Source organism: Schistocerca gregaria, chromosome 3 (genome assembly GCF_023897955.1).
Source record: "Schistocerca gregaria isolate iqSchGreg1 chromosome 3, iqSchGreg1.2, whole genome shotgun sequence".
NCBI lineage: Eukaryota > Metazoa > Arthropoda > Insecta > Orthoptera > Acrididae > Schistocerca > Schistocerca gregaria.
This window is the reverse complement of record NC_064922.1, coordinates 152,692,294-152,710,366: the sequence shown is the minus strand read 5'-3', so window position 1 is coordinate 152,710,366 and position 18,073 is coordinate 152,692,294. Positions and strand designations below refer to the sequence as shown.

The following is an 18,073-nucleotide window of genomic DNA, read 5'->3' as shown; positions in this document are numbered from 1 at the left end:
CCTCAGAACATGTCCTACCAACCGACCCCTTCTTCTGGTCAAGTTGTGCCACAAACTCCTCTTCTCCCCAATCCTATTCAATACTTCCTCATTAGTTATGTGAGCTACCTATCTAATCTTCAGCATTTTTCTGTAGCACCACATTTCGGAAGCTTCTATTATCTTCTTGTCCAAACTATTTATCGTCCATGTTTCACTTCCATACATGGCTACACTCCATAGAAATTCTTTCAGGAAAGCCTTCCTCACATTTAAATCTATACTCGATGTTAACAAATTTCTCTTCTTCAGAAACGCTTTCCTTGCCATTGCAAGTCTACATTTTATATCCTCTCTACTTCGACCATCATCAGTTATTTTGCTCCCCAAATAGCAAAACTCCTTTACTACTTTAAGTGTCTCATTTCCTAATCTAATTCCCTCAGCATCACAGTAGCAACTGAAAAAGAATTGCAAAGATTTTTAAGGGAAACAAATATGTTTCATTATATTAAATTTTCGTGCTACTGGTGATTATTATTATTGTCACTGTAACAAAGTATGTATGTACAAAAAAACTGCTGTCAAAGAATATTATGTCAGGTTAGTGAATAAGTTCGAAATGCTTCAGTTTTTCAACTTGGTATTCCGGTTGCTATGGGTTTTTTTATCTACTGCTATTTTTATTTATAGTTCATTGGTGCTGTTTGAGTTTGCATATTGTCATTTTGTCACTTGGAGATTATGAGTGGAGCTGTGGACGCTAGGAACGGGAGTACCAAGGAGAGAAATCGGAACATTTCCGACAGATTCCTCCGTTTGAGTTCAGTAGAGGGGTGACAGCTGCAGAAGCAGTTGGAAACATTTGCGGTATGTGCAGTGAAAATGTCTCCCCCTCGCGAGGAGATGGTATTTAAGACGGCTGCCCACCCTCAGGAGCTCAGTTTGTCAGTGCACCTGACGATGGCGTCATGTCTGATCGCCGAAATATTGTGCCCGTTGGACACTATGGATCGGCAGTGCACCCGTGGACTGCTCGAGCAAGAAATACGCCGGAAGAAACTGGAGAATTACTCACTCTCTGTCCAGTGCTGTCATGTACACTCATGCTCATAAATTAAGGATAATGCTGATACATGGTGGAAAAACGCTCTGATGGTTGGTTTACGGGTTTAAATCACCTCGGACTATGACCATGCGGTGCATTTGACCTGTGGTCGTTGCACGGTGGCGTTGGCAGATGTCCACATACGCAGAGGTGTGTTGGTGCATGTCAGTGTACGGTGCAGCGAGTAAGTATGCAGACGTTTTCAGTCGTGCTAATGGTGACTGTGTGTTGAAAATGGCTCAAACAACACATATTGATGACGTTATGAGGGATAGAATACTAGAGCGACTGGAGGCTGGTCAAACACAGCAGATCGTATCACGGGCCTTTCGTGTGTGTGTGTGAAATCTTATGGGACTTAACTGCTAAGGTCATCAGTCCCTAAGTTTACACACTACTTAACCTAAATTATCCTAAGAACAAACACACATACCCATGCCCGAGGGAAGACTCGGACCTCCACCGGGATCAGCCCCACAGTCCATGACTGCAGGGCCCTTCGTGTGCCACAAAGTGTGATATGAAGACTATGGCAACGATTCTAGCAGACAGGAAACGTGTCCAGGCGCTACAGTACGGGACGTCCACAGTGTACAACACCACAACAAGACCGATATATCACTATCAATGCCCACAGACGGCCACAGAGTACTGCAGGTAGCTTTGCACGAGAGCTTACCGCAGCCACTGGAACGATCTACAGACGACTGAACAGACCTCCAAGGTGCATTCCACTGACTCCTGGTCCTGTAAAGAACACAGTACATGGTAATTGGAACAATGGTCACAGTTTATGTTCACAGACGAGTCCAGGTATAGTATGAACAGTGACTCTCGCCGGGTTTTCATCTGACGTGAGCCAGGAACCAGATACCAACTCCTTAATTTCCTTAAAAGGGACTTGTATGGAGGTCGTGGTTTGATGTATTATGATTGGTGCAGGTACAACCCTTCATGTCTTTGACAGAGGAACTCTAAGAGGTCAGATGTGTGGGGACGTCATTTTGCACCAGTGTGTCCGCCTTTTCAGAGGTGCAGTGGGTCCCACCTTACTCCTGATGGATGATAACACATGGCCCCACCGAGCAGCCATCGTGGAGGTGTACCTTGAAACAGAAGATATCAGGTGAACGGAGTGACCCTGTTCTCCAGACCTAGACCCCATCGGGTACGTCCTGGATGCTCTCGGTCGACATTTCCACTGCACGTCTTCAAACCTCTGCGACACTTCAGGAGCTCCGACAGGCACTGGTGGAAGAATGGGAGGCTATACCCCAGCAGCTGCTCGACCACCTGATCCAGAGGATGCCAACCCGTTGTGCGGTCTATGTACGTGTGCATGGTGACCATATCCCATATTGATGTCGGGGAACATGCGCAGGAAACAGTGGCACTTTGTAGCACATGTGTTTCGGGACTGTTTTCTCAAATTATGACAAATACCGTGGACTTACAGATCTGTGGCGTGTGCGTTCCATATGTGCCTATGTTATTAGCGCCAGTTGTGTAGTGGCACATTGTGTGGCACCACATTCTGCAATTATCCTTAATTTATGAGCATGAGTGTAGTACGAACTGTTTGTCCTGCGTCGAAAGGTATTTCCTTAATGATTAGACCAACTTTCCCGGTTGATTTATCAATTTCATACAATGAACTGTGGTCCGGAAACGACTTAATCGGCAGCTGAAAGCAAAAATGAGAGAATTTCCAGACAGTCTGCAGACAGTTATAAAACCCAACTAAACACATATCTGTAAGAAAATTATTTATACAATGTGCTACACACAACTCTTGCTCGTAACGGCACACCCATATTCTATGTGGACACAGGCAAATCGTTGTTGTATCCGTTCAACCACTGTTGGAACAAAGTCACAGACAACGAAAATTTGTGTTATGAAATCCTCTTCTACTCCAAAAGTATTGGAGAGGCATGAGGAATGTTTTATGGTGTCAGCCTCACTGAAGGGAAAAATCCAACCTACGCCTCAAAGTGGTGGAGAGCGGGCAACGCTTAAGGCAGCTAACGTAGATGGGGACCGAATGTCTCCCGGAACGAGGGCTCTATCTGTATCAAGTGCCAACGGTCTCCTCGGAGTGTGGATAAGCGGACGGAGATTGGGCACCCGTTGCCCTTCTGATGGGAAACTATCCCAGAGGCGGTTGAGGCACCAAGGCCAACGGCATGGAACTGTGTAGACCAACGGAAAACTATCATATTAAAGATCCATTTGGATATCCTATGTGTAGCAATCATGGCAGAATCTAATAATGGACGTATCCTTACCTATCATGGGTTTCGGGTCCCAAGGTCTGGCAGGATGAGTGACGAGGCTGCTCACGTCGTCGCTGCACGAAATCCTAGCAGAGCTGGGGAAAGAAAAACAACCTTCTGCTGAACTAGTCTACCAGCATCTACACTGAGAAGAGATTTATAAGAACATTTGTATGGAGTGTCCTGACGTACGGCTCTGAAAACTGAACATCAGCAAAGCAGGAGATTTGCAGAATGCTTTTGATACCGTACCTCATAAGCGACTTATAATCAAACTGCATGCCTATGGGGTATCGTCAAGTTATGCGACTGGATTCGAGATTGCCGGCCTGGAAGATCACAGGTCGTAGTAGCTCAAGGATAGTCATAGAGAAAAACAAAAATGTCTGGGATTCCCCAAGGAAGTGTTATAAGTCCTCTGCTCTTCCTAATAAATCTAAATGATTGAGGAGAGAATCTGAGTTGCCCTCTTGCATTGTGGTGCGAAAAGTGTCAATTGACCGTAACAATGAAAACTGCGAGGTCATCCACGTGAGTACTGAAAGGAATCCGCTAAATTTCTAGTACATGATAAATCACAAAAATGGCTCTCAGCACTATGAAACATAACATCTGAGGTCATCAGTCCCCTAGAACTTAGAACTACTTAAACCTAACGACATCACATACATCCATGCCCGAGGCAGGATTCGAAACTGTGACCGTAGCAGTCGCGCAGTTCCGGACTGAAGCGCCTAGAACCGCTCGGCCACAGCGGCCGGCCGATAAATAACACAGCTCTAAAGACTATCGGTGCAACTGTATACCCAGCTATAACAGTTACGGAAGACTTAAACTGAAGTGCCAAAGAAGCTGGTGTAGCCATGCGTATTCAAATACAGAGATATGTAAACAGGTAGAATACCGTGCTGCGGTCGGCAACGCCTATATAAGACAAGTGTCTGGTGCAGTTTTTTGATCGATCACTGCTGCTACAATGGCTCATTATCAAGATTTAAGTGAGTTCGAACGTGGTGTTACAGTCGGCGCACTAGCGACGGGGACACAGCATCTTCGAGGTAGCAATGAAGAGGGGATTTTTCCCGTACCGCCATTTCACGACCGTACCATGAATATCTAAAACATGAAATCTCCGACATCGCTGCGGCCGAAAAAGGACCCTACAAGAACAAGACCAACGACAACTGAAGAGAATCGTTCAACGAGACAGAAGTGCAACCCTTCCGCAAGTTGCTGCACATTTCAATGCTGGGCCATCAACAAGTGTCAGCGTGCGAACCGTCCAACGAAACATCGGCTTTCGGAACAGAACGTGGACCATTGATGACAGCACTGCACGAAGCTTTACGCCTCGCCTGGATCCGTTAATACCGACATCGGACTGTTGAGACTGGAAATAAATTGCCTGGTCAGACGTGTCTCGTTTCAAATTGTAACAAGTGGATGGACGTGTACGGGTACGGAGACATGGTCATGCATCCATGGACACAGCATGTCAACAGAGGATTGTTCAGACTGATAGAAGCTCTTCAATGGTGTGGGTCGTGTGCAGTTGGAGTGGTGTGGGACCCCTGGTACGACTCTGACAGGTGACACGTACGTAATCATCCTTTGTGGTCACCTGTATCCATTCATGACCATTGTGTATTTCGACGGACTTGGGCAATTCCAGCAGCACAATGCGACACCCCACACCTCCAGAATTGGTACAGAGTGGTTGCATGAACACTCTTTTGAGTTTAAACACTTCCGCTGGCCACAAATCTCCCCATACATTATGGAGCACATCTGGGATTCCTTGCAACGTGCTGTTCAGAAGAGATCTCCACTCCCTCGTACTCTTACTGATTTATGGACAGCCCTGGAGGATTGATGGTGTCAATTCCCTCCAGCACTACTTCAGACATTAGTCGAGTCCATACCATGTATCTGTTGCAGGACTTACGTGTGCTCACGAGGCCTTGCACAATATTAGGCAGATACCAGTTTATTTGGCTCTTCTGTGTATAATGTTGTGGGGAAGCTTAACCACAGACTACTTTTTATTCGCAAAACACTTAGAAGATGCAAGAAGTCTACTGAAGTGATTGCCTACACAACGCTTGTCCATTCTCTGCTAGAGTACTGCTGTGCGGTATGGGATCCTTTCCGTATACGATTGACGGAAGACATCGAAAAAGTTCAAAGACGCAAGGCTCGTTTTGTGAAATCTCAAAACAGGGGAGTGGATAATCGCTATGGGAGACGAGTTCAGGTGGCAATCATGAAAACGGAGGCGTTCTTTGTTGCGGCTAATAATTTTCGCGAAATTTGAGTCTCCGACTTTCTCCCTCGAACTCGAAAATACTTTATAGATGTGCACCTACATAGGAAGAAACGATCATCGTAATAAAATAAGAGGGATCAGAGCTCGCCAAGAAAGATTTAGAGAAAGAGCTTGAAAGTGGTTCGAGAAACCCTCTGCCAGGCACTTAAGTGTGAATTGCAGGAAAGTCATGTTGATGTAGATGTGAAAGCTCCCCTAGACAGAAAGAAGAATGAGATGGTTCTACAAGAAATAGGTGAGAAGAAAGAACTACTGAAATTTACAAGCTAACGCAAACCTAAACTGTTTGAATGTTTAATTAGACAAGACATTCTTTCACAAAAAGTTCGAAGGCAATATGGAAGGGAAGGAAACAAGGGACGACCGAGAATATCCTGTTTAAAAGATACGATCAGTGAGATGAGATTTTATTCATACATCTACCTCTACATGATTACTCTGCAGTTCACAATTAAGTGGCTCGTCTTTATATTCATCGAACCACCTTCAAGCTACTACCTCACTGTTCCACTCTCGAACAGTGCACGGGAAAACAAACACTTTAATCTTTCCATGCGAGCGCAGATTTCGCTTATTTTACCACGATGATTATTCCTTCGTGTGTAGGTGGGCGCCAACAAAATATTTTTGCACACTCTGAGGAGATAGTTGGTGATTGAAAAATCACGATAAAATCCTAGTGCAACGAAAAACGCCTTTGTTTTAATGAGTCCCACCACTATTTTCCTGTCATATCCCTGGCACTCTCTCCAAATTTCGCGATAATACAAAACGAACCGCCATTCTTTGGACCTTTTTGATGCGCTCCGTCGGGTACTATATGGTAAGAATCCCACACCGCACATCAGTACTCTAGAAGAGGGCGGACAAGCGTCGAGTAAACAGTCTTTTTAGTAGTCCTGTAGTATTTTCGACGTGTTCTGCCAATAAATTTCTGTCTTTGGTTTGCTTTACCTACAACGTTCTCTATGTGTTCGCTGCAACTGAAGGTTTTCGCAAATGTTATCCCCAGGTATTTTGTTGAATTGGCGGCTTTCATATTTGTGTGATTTATCGTATAACTGAAATTTAGCGGATTCCTTTTAGTACTCATGCGATGGCCACAATTTTCATTTTTTAGAGTAAATTTTCCACTTTTCTCACCATGCAGGTGTCTTGTCTAAATCGTTTTACAGTTTGTTTTGATCATCTGATGACTGACAGCACCATCTGCAAACAATCTATGAGCGATACCCACAGCAGATTGTCTCCTAAATAGGTTATATAGATCAGGAACAGCAGAGGGCCTACTACGCTTCCTTGGAGAACGTCAGATATTACTTAAGTTTTACTCGATGACTTTCCGTCAGTTACTACGAACTGTGACCATTCTGACAGGAAATCACGGATCTGATCACATAACTGAGAGGACAGTCCATAGGCACGCAATTTAATTAGAATTCGCTTCTGAGGAGCGGTGTCAAGAGCCTTCTGCAAAACTTAAAAATATGGACTCAGTTTGACATCCCCTGTCAATAGCACTTCGTGAAATCAAAGAGCTAGTTGTGTTTCGCAAGAATGATATTTTCTTAATCCTTATTGGCTGTTTGTCAATAAATAATTTTCTTCGAAATAACTCATAATGTTCGAACATGTTCCAAAATCCTGCAGATGAAGAGAACTGCTGAAGTGAGAAATTCGTGACTGTAGAGAAAAGCTTAACCTTTCCGAAAGAAGAAGAAGAAGAAATTATCTTCATTATCGACAGGTGTTTCCTGCACCACACTGCTCACATGAAAAAACCAACAGTGGTAAGGTCATATGAATTAGCAAGCCACAAAACTTAAACACCACTTCGTATCAGTCTTCCAGAGAAGTGTGACGAAGGTGCTAACGAGGAAGCTGCGTAAAATGAGTTGGGACTCCATCAGCTGTGAACCGCTTAGTGAATCACACCCACCCACTGCAGTGTAAAAGAGGAAAAAAGATTAGTGATTAAAGTACAGTCAGCGACGATGTCATTAGAGGCACAGCCAACGATCTGGAGAAGGAAATCGACCCTGTCGTTTATTAAGGAAACATTTCGGCATTTGTCTTAAGCGCATGCAAGGTGTAAAAGAGCAGTGCATTGGAGAATCTGTCATTTGTCCTCTGGTGGTTCATGTGAAAAAATTTCCTACGTGATTATGGTCGAACGACGGGAATTAATAAGACTTTGAAAGCGGGATAGTAGTTGGAGCTAGACACATGGGACATTCCATTTTGGAAATAGTAAGGGAATTCAGTATTGAGAGATACACAGTATCAAGAGCGTGACAAGAACAGCAAATTTCGTGCATTACCTCTCACCACAGAGAAATGCAGTGGCCTACGGCCTTCACTTAACGACCGAGAGCAGTGGCATGTCCATAGAGTTGTCTGTGCTAGCAGACAAGTAACAGTGAGTGAAATAACCGTTGAACTCAATGTGGGACCCACGACAATGCGGCGAAATTCGGCGTTAATGGCCTATGGCAACAGACGACAGCCGCGCGGCGTAGGCGCGCGTTCTATGGCGTCTTGTCACGGTTCGCGCGGCTCCCCCCGTCGGAGGTTCGAGTCCTCCCTTGGGCATGGGTGTGTGTGTTGTCCTAAGCGTAAGTTAGTTTCAGATAGATTAAGTATTGCGTATGCTTGGGGACCGATGACCTCACCAGTTTGGTGCCATAAGACGTTACCACAAATTTGCAAAAACAGACGACCAAAGCAAGTGCCCTAAGAGCACGACATAGCCTGCAGCGCTCTCTCGGACTAGTAACCACATCGGTTGGACCGTAGACGGCTTGAAAACCGTGGATTGGTCAGATGAGTCCCGATTTCAGTTGAAGAGCTGTGTGGTGCAGACCCCACAAAGCTATGGACGTAAGCTGTCAACAAGGTACACTGCAAACTGGTAGTGGCTCCATAATGGTACAGTCTTTGTGTACATGGAATAGACTGGGTCCTTTGTTCCAACTGAACCTATCGTTGACTGTAAATGGTTATGTTCGGCTACTTCGAAACCATTCGCAGCCATTCATGGACTTCATGTTCCCGAATAACGATGGAATTTTTATGGATGACAATACGCCGTGTCACCGGGCCACAATTGTTTGCGACTGGTTTGAAGAACATTCTGGACAATTCTAGTGAACAATTTGGCTACCAAGACCGCCCGACATAGATCCCATGGAACATTTATGGGACATCATTGCGAGGCCAGTTAGCGCACAAAATCCTGCACCGGCAACACTTTCGCAAATTATTGACGGTTGTAGAGACAGCATAGTTCATTTCTGCACGGAATTTCCAATGGCTTGTTGAGTTCATGCCGTGTCGAGTTGCTACGTTACGCCGTGCAAAAGGGGGTCAGACACAATATTGGGAGGTATCCTATGAATTTTGTCACCTCAACGTATTATTCGGAATAATGTTCAGAAGGGATACAATTACGATGCATTTATTTACTAACACCATAAAGTGATAATATCGGCACAGTTAATAATAATTAACTGAAAACTAACACTTTCGTGAGAGCACGAACTAGATCGGAAGGTATCGTATCGGCAAATGACGGCTATGGCTCGTACTTACACTCGTGATATATCGTAGGCGTGGGTACATTTTCAATAGCTTAAACGTTATTCATTTATTTATTAAACGGATCGATTGCTGGCGTTGCAATATAGTTGTAAGAAGGTACTTGTGATCTGTAGGCTTCTCCTTACTGGAAAAAGCGACTGTTAGTAGCAAATATTTATTAAGCAAGATTACTTTAGTTCGCGCCGGAGTAACTATGCTTTCCCGACTTACGTAGCTGATGAAGTAACGGACTTCCTCATATCTAAACAGCGTTCATCATAAGAATAAACCTAATGTAAACATTACGCCATGTATTCTTCCGCGTTTGCTTGAATCTCATTGGGTTTCGTTTCACGTGGGGCAGAAGCCAAGTTACGACCAGTACAATCAAGTTCGATCATAAGGATGCGTTTTATGCTGTGTTACGCGCACATAGACTGAGCGATAATGTACGGGACAGCAGATTAACCGGCGTATTAAACGTGGACCGCACTGGCCAATCAGCGGCCCAACTAGCCTGCAATAATGTGACCAGTTGCAGTTCAGAAGTAGATCAACAACAGAATCCACAAAGTCACCCAGGCGGCGCATTTTCTCCTCTTCTTTTATGGGGTGTCATTCTATATCCCGTTAATGTTCAGCTGTGACATGTTGAAAACGTGCATGTGTTACTTCCAGTACGTCAGGCGTCTTAATAGTCCTGTTATTTTTCGGGCCAAATCCCCTAACTTGGCTCCAGATAGGTTCTGTTGCGTTCATATTGCGCAAATGTAAAAAAGCAACATTTGTATTGTTTGCTCAGTGCTGTGAAAATGATTGTTTTTCATATTTCTACGACACGTACCTACATCTGCGGTACAGAACAATGGGCATAATCCAAATAGAGAGTACTTTGTTTTTCATTGTTGCCTTAAAAAATTAAATTATGTTTTCTTAATTTAAGCAACGTTCATTAACATTGTTTCATAAAATATCAATAATTGAGAATTGATATTTGAAATGAAAACAGGAATTTCGCGTGCAATATGTAATTAAACACAATATTATTCATAAAAAATGATGATGAATCTTACAATTATTTCAAATTGACGCTGACGAGACTTGCATCAGCGAACTATATATTAAAATTGATTCAACGATTTAACAACCTACTACACTACCGATTCCGCTATAAACGAATGTGCATTTTGCATCAAACTGTATCTAATAGAGGCTCTCTGAAAACATCAGAACCGGTTATTTCTGTAAATTTATGACAAACATGAAGAACAACCTATTTCTTGGCACTTTTTAACCGTGTTCCACATGCGTATTTCACTACGAACAGGAAGCAGCCTCAACCCTTTTCATACTACGTATTAACAGTGCTACAATCTGGGCACAACAGTGTAGAGGCTGTGATTATGCACGATTTTTGAAATAAAAACTACATAACGAAAGAGTGATTAAGAAAAACGTTGATGGCTGTTAATACGTTTGAATATCTTAAAGTTTCTTGTAACGTAACTTGGTAATAATATATCTAATAGATAAGTAGGACGTATTTCCTAGAGTGTAACGACACCAGTGCTACGGCTTCTGACCAATCATCTCGTATGTGTTTGTTTACATCAGGTTTATTGTCATGATCAACGGACTATAGCAGCAGCGCCCTACACTACCGTCCCATGGCAACGCCATATGGCCCAGCGGCTCCTTCAGCCAGCGTGGAAGCTGACATCTTTACTCCCGATGTGTGACTGTGTGCGTCCGCCCGGCAGATTAGTGTCGAGGTCCGGTGTGCCGGCCAGCCTGTGGGTGGCTTTTAAGGTGGTTTTCCACCTACCTCGGCGAATGCGGGCTGGTTCCCCTTATTCCGCCTCAGTTACACTATGTCGGCGATTGCTGCGCCAACACTGTTTCCACGAACGCGTACACCATAATTACTCTACCACGCAAACATTTGAGGCAGCATTCGTCTGGTGTGAGACGCTCCCGGGAGAGTCCACTGGGGGCCGAACCGCACAATAACCGTGAGTTCGGCGTGGGACGGCGGTGGGGTGGGTGGACTGCTGTGTCCTGTTGTGTGGTTGTGAACCACAGAGGGCTACGACAGGACGAAGCCTCTGCCTCCTTTCTAGGTCCCCAGTTTAATACACAATACACACACAATCCTACATAATTCGCATCTGGAAGAGGGTAAGATGACAATCCATACGCCCCTGTAAGCACTCTGGTCTCTGTCATCTAATTCTCCTGGTCCCTGTGCGAGAGGAGAAGAGATAATTCCTTACCATGTTCAATAAAACACCTGAAACTTGGGCCTGGTGCCTCTTTCATCTTAAGTATAGGCTTCACTGTTTTTCATTTCCAGGGATGCTAATATCTCTCATTTGTGTGGCAATCAAGCATTGGTTCCATAGTAGCCCCATGTGTAAACACATTTTTGAATTAGGATTTTGATATTTCTTCTTCCTGTCCGCTGTTCTCAGTTTCAACATCAGAAGAGTACGAGGTTTGGCACCGTTCTTTGACTTTACTTGTAATTTTCTGCTAGATTTTTCGCCAGGATCCGATTTAAATATTATTGTTGGCTTCATGCATGACCCTTCTTGTGAATGGCACTGTAGTGGTTATTAAGTTTCCTTTATTAATTTCCTTGCAATTTCTCTTGTAGCGAGGATATAGTAGTCTCTTTCACTTACCTACACTGTGGTTTTTAACATCTTTCAGCTTTAACCACAATTGTTCGGTGTTTGTCAGATCTGAACTAAATATTGTCAGTCCATCCTTTGAGTAAGCCTGTAGTGACTATCATTCTGTTGGAACAAACACGAATACTCTTCTAGCCCTCTTGTCTTTGGCGACCATCGTTCCTGTAATAACATCATAATCGCTAATTCCTCTCTCACACTCTCGAAAAGATCAGTTCTGTTCTGAGGCAAAAGCTTCAAAATATTCCTTTCACGTGTGAGATGACAGACTATCTGTTCAGGAGATCTGTCAGGCAGTGTATTCATTATTACTTTATCAGACGCTTTTCCTTATGCTTAGCTTTCCCAGTCGATACTAAGGTTGTTAAAGTCATCATCTGGTACTACGTTATGTTCGGGGAATTCCCATGCTGTCGACCTAAAGCTATCTTCTAATGACTCTAAGAATGATGTGTATGGATCTGGTAGTCCGTATAAACACCCGGATATTAATCTAAGTCCACAGGTACTGATTACTCCTATTCATTTTAGTTCGCAGTCGGATTCATTTTGGAGCTTCATGGACGTAATGATTCTACTAGCCGTTGTAAGCACTCCACTCCATTGTGTAGCACAGGCCCAGGAATCTACAGCCAATCCCCTCAAAGAACTGGTGTAGACGCTGCCTTCGACCTTCAACTCGTCTGTAGCGTGGGCCACGACCAGCCTTGGAAGAGCGCTACAAATTGTTGATTGTGCAGAGGCCATACGAGTGAGTCTCTGCATCGCGTCTGCCACTCTCCGGTAAGAGCTGAGAATGGTCTCAGAAACCAGGGGAGAGACGTCGATAGTGCTAACGTGAGCAGTCGGCTGCAGCTGACTGTAACCTGTCCTCTCAACTCCTCCCTGGATGGCTTCTTCCACGTGGCGGACAATTCCTTCCGAGATACACACTGAGTGCACATTTGGCTCGTTTCTCTCCAGTAAGGCCATTTTCTCAAGTGGTGCCTTAACCCCCCTAATATCTGACCTACCTATGACTAACAATCCCGTCTTTCTTCTCTGTGGGTATCCCGACCACGAGAGAGAAGAGATCGCGCCATGAGCTGAATACGGGGGCCCATTACCTCCGACTCACTGCCACCAGAGGGCTCCATACCTTCATTGACTGCGTAACTAAATGTGATTCCCCAAATGCCGTATACCGAGACGCTGGACAGGTATTCGGAGGAGCAGAATTCAAACTCCCATCAGTACATTCGGATTAATGGTTGCCATGGTTTTCCTTAACATCTGCAGGTGAATATGGGGATAGTTTCTCTTTACAAAGCGTCGCTGATTTCGTTCCTTTTCATATAATCCGAGCCTATATCCCGTCTTTGATGATCTCATTGTCGACGACTTAAGCCACAGAACAAGAGATTACTTAACTTCTTTATTATCTTCCGCACTACCTAGTCGCTTTTAGTATTTACTCCTTTCATTGAGAGGGGCGTCTTGTACAACCACACACTGAAAACAAACACAAACCAGCCCAAGGGAATGGTGATTAGAAGAGCTGCAAAGACAACAAAGAACAATAATTAAGATCAATACTTACTATATACGTGTTGTGATTTTTTTCCGCGGGTATATGCGGTGATGAACCATGGACCTTGCCGTTGGTGGGGAGGCTTGAGTGCCTCAGCGATACAGATAGCCGTACCGTAGGTACAACCACAACGGAGGGGTATCTGTTGAGAGGCCAGACAAAACTGTGGTTCCTGAAGAGTGGCAGCAGCCTTTTTAGTAGTTGCAAGGGCAACAATCTGGATGATTGACTGACCTGGCCTTGTAACAATAACCAAAACGGCCTTGCTGTGTTGCTACTGCGAACGGCTGAAAGCAAGGGGAAACTACGGCCGTAATTTTTCCCGAGGGCATGCAGCTTTACTGTATGATTAAATGATGATGGCGTCCTCTTGGGTAAAATATTAAAATATTCCGGAGGTAAAATAGTCCCCCATTCGGATCTCCGGGCGGGGACAACTCAAGAGGATGTCGTTATCAGGAGAAAGAAAACTGGCGTTCTACGAATCGGAGCGTGGAATGTCAGATCACTCAATCGGGCAGGTAGGTTAGAAAATTTAAAAAGGGAAATGGATAGGTTAAAGTTAGATATAGTGGGAATTAGTGAAGTTCGATGGAAGGAGGAACAAGACTTCTGGTCAGGTGAATACAGGGTTATAAACACAAAATCAAATAGGGGTAATGCACGAGTAGGTTTAATAATGAATAGGAAAATAGGAATGCGGGTAAGCTACTACAAACAGCATAGTGAACGCATTATTGTGGCCAAGATAGATACGAAGCCCACACCTACTACAGTAATACAAGTTTATATCCCAACTAGCTCTGCAGATGACAAATAAATTGAAGAAATGTATGATGAAATAAAAGAAATTATTCAGATAGTTAAGGGTGACGAAAATTTAATATTGATGGGTGACTGGAATTCGGTTGTAGGAAAAGGGAGAGAAGGATACGTAGTAGGTGAATATGAATTGGGGGAGAGAAATGAAAGAGGAAGCCACCTAGTAGAATTATGCACAGAGCACAACTTAATCGTACCTAACACTTGGTTTAAGAATCATGAAAGAAGGTTGTATATATGGAAGAACCCTGTAGATACTAAAAGGTATCAGATAGACTATATAATGGTAAGACAGACATTTAGGAACTAGGTTTTAAATTGTAAGACATTTCCAGGGGCAGATGTGGACTCTGACCACAATCTATTGGTTATGATCTGTAGATTAAAACTGAAGAAACTTCAAAAAGGTGGGAATTTAAGGAGATGTGACCTGGATAAACTGAAAGAACCAGAGGTTGTACAGAGTTTCAGGGAGAGCATAAGGGAACAATTGACAGGAATGAGGGAAAGAAATACAGTAGAAGAAGAATGGGTAGCTCTGAGGGATGAAGTAGTGAAGGCAGCGAAGGATCAAGTAGGTAAAAAGACGAGGGCTAGTAGAAAACTTTGGGTAACTGGAGAAATATTGATTTTAATTGATGAAAGGAGAAAATATAAAAATGCAGTAAATGAAGCAGGCAAAAAGGAATACAAACGTCTCAAAAACGAGATCGACAGGAAGTGTAAAATGGCTAAGCAGGGATGGCAAGAGGACAAATGTAAGGATGTAGAGGCTTATCTCACTAGTGGTAAGATAGATACTGCCTACAGGAAAATTAGACCTTTGGAGAAAAGAGAACCACTTGTATGAACATCAAGAGCTCAGATGTAAACCCAGTTCTAAGCAAAGAAGGGAAAGCAGAAAGGTGGAAGGAGTATATAGAGGATCTATACAAGGGCAATGTACTGGAGGACAATATTATGGAAATGGAGGAGGATGTGGATGATGATGAGATGGGAGATACGATACTGCGTGAAGAGTTTGACAGAGCATTGAAAGATCTGAGTCGAAACAAGGCCCCCGGAGTAGACAACATTCCATTGGAACTACTGACGGCCTTGGGAGAGCCAGTCCTGACAAAACTCTACCATCTGGTGAACAAGATGTATGAAACAGGCGAAATACCCTCAGACTTCAAGAAGAACATAATAATTCCAATCCCAAAGAAAGCAGGTGTTGACAAACGTGAAAATTACCGAACAATCAGTCTAATAAGCCACTGCTGCAGAATACTAACACGAATTCTTTACAGAAGAATGGAAAAACTAGTAGAAGCCGACCTCGGGATAGATCAGTTTGGATTCCGTAGGAATACTGGAACACGTGAGGCAATACTGAGCTTACGACTTATATTAGAAGAAAGAATAAGAAAGGGTAATCCTACGTTTATAGCATTTGTAGATTTGGAGAAAGCTTTTGACAATGTTGGCTGGAATAGTCTCTTTCAATTTCTGAAGGTGGCAGGTGTAAAATACAGGGAGTGAAAGGCTATTTACAATTTGTACAGAAACCAGATGGCAGTTATAACAGTCGAGGGACATGAAAGGGAAGCAGTTGTTGAGAAGGGAATAAGACAGGATTGTAGTCTCTCCCCGATGTTATTCAATCTGTATATTGAGCAAGCAGTAAAGGAAACAAAAGAAAAATTCGGAGTAGGTATTAAAATCCAGGGAGAAGAAATAAAAACCTTGAGGTTCGCCGATGAGATTGTAATTCTGTCAGAGACAACAAAGAGCTTGGAACAGCAGTTGAACGGGATGGACAGTGTCTTGAAAGGAGGGTACAAGATGAACATCAACAAAAGGAAATTGAGGATAATGGAATGTAGTCAAATTAAGTCGGGTGATGCTGAGGGTATTAGATTAGGAAATGAGACACTTAAAGTAGTAAAGGAGTTTTGCTATTTGGGGAGCAAAATAATTTATGATGGTCGAAGTAGAGAGGATATAAAAGGTAGACTGGCAATGGCAAGAAAGCGTTTCTGAAGAAGAAAAAGTTGTTAACATTGAGTATAGATTTAAGTGTCAGGAAGTCATTTCTGAAAGTATTTGTATGGAGTGTAGCCACGTATGGAAGTGAAACATGGACAATAAATAGTTTGGAGAAGAAGAGAATAGAAGCTTTCGAAATGTGGTGCTACAGAAGAATGCTGAAGGTTAGATGGGTAGATCACATAACTAACGAGGAGGTATTGAATAGGATTGGGGAGAAGAGAAGTTTCTGGCACAACTTGACTAGAAGAAGGGATCGGTTGGTAGGATACGTTCTGAGGCATCAGGGGATCACCAATTTAGTACTGGAGGGCAGCGTGGAGGGTAAAAATCGTAGAGGGAGACCAAGAGATGAATACACTAAGCAGATTCAGAAGGATGTAGGTTGCAGTAGGTACTGGGAGATGAAGATGCTTGCACAGGATAGAGTGGCATGGAGAGCTGTACCAAACCATTCTCAGGACTGAAGACCAGAACAACAACAACAAAAAGGTACGGCCAAACTTTCAGGAAACATTCCTCACACACAAAGAAAGAAAATATGTTATGTGGACATGTGTCCGGAAACGCTTGCTTTCCATGTTAGAGCTAATTTTATTACTTCTCTTCAAATCACATTAATCATGGAATGGAAACACACACCAACAGAACGTACCAGCGTGACTTCAAACACTTTGTTACAGGAAATGTTCAAAATGTCCTCCGCTAGCGAGGATACATGCATCCACTCTCCGTTGCATGGAATCGGTGATGCGCTGATGCAGCCCTGAAGAATGTCGTATTGTATCACAGCCGATCACAATACGAGCACGTAGAGTCTCTACATTTGGTACCGGGGTTGCGTAGACAAGACGTTTCAAATACCCCCATAAATGAAAGTCAAGAGGGTTGAGGTCAGGACAGCGTGGAGGCCATGGAATTGGTCCGCCTCTATCAATCCATAGGTCACCGAATATGTTGTTGAGAAGCGTACGAACACTTCGACTGAAATGTGCAGGAGCTCCATCGTGCATGAACCACATGTTGTGTCGTACTTGTAAAGGCACATGTTCTAGCACCACAGGTAGAGTATCCCGTATGAAACGGGAAAAAATCACAACACCAAGAAGGAATTATAAACAAAAGTTGGTAAGGTGTTTCTTTGCTTAAAAGGTGATGTCTGTTGAAATTTCGTACCAGTCGCATAAGAGCGGCACTAGTAGCGCCACTACGAGGATGCAAATAAGGTTTGCTTTAGATACACGCTGTAACGGTCATGCGCGGTAGTCACCTTCGAGAAAGGGCGTGGTGAGTTAATTTTTTTTTATTTTTTTTTTTAATTTTTTTTTTTTTTTTTTTTTTTCATTTTGTTCGTTGTTGATCGTTGTGTTTCGTCGTTGCGGACGTCACATGACATCCGTTAAAGTTCGTTTGTTGATCTTTGGACCCAGTTTTTTTTTATTACAGAGGCCAACCAGCTCTCTGACCGAACACGCTGAGCTATCGTGCCGGCAAAGTTACGCAAGAATACCTTTAAGGCAACAAAGACGCCATGATCAACACCTCAGTGAGTTTGAACGAGATTATGTAATAGGGCAACGTGAAACTGTATGTTTCTTCTGCGGTGTTGCAGACAAACTTGGCAGGGGTGTAGTAGTCACTGTACACGATTGGTGGCAGACGTGGCCGCGGGAATGTATGGTCGTACGA

At 43.5% G+C, this 18,073-nt stretch overlaps 1 protein-coding gene across 1 annotated transcript in view; it reads right to left on the bottom strand.

Annotated features, from left to right (window-relative positions):
• Nucleotides 1-3,394: 3,394 nt before the first annotated feature.
• LOC126355768 (uncharacterized) overlaps nucleotides 3,395-18,073 on the bottom strand; it is a 203,255-nt gene continuing 188,576 nt past the window's right edge. Inside the window, exon 3 of the mRNA XM_050006172.1 lies at nucleotides 3,395-3,458. Coding sequence (XP_049862129.1) covers nucleotides 3,450-3,458 — 9 coding nt within the window. The 3' untranslated portion in view covers nucleotides 3,395-3,449. The remainder of the gene's footprint in view (nucleotides 3,459-18,073) is intronic.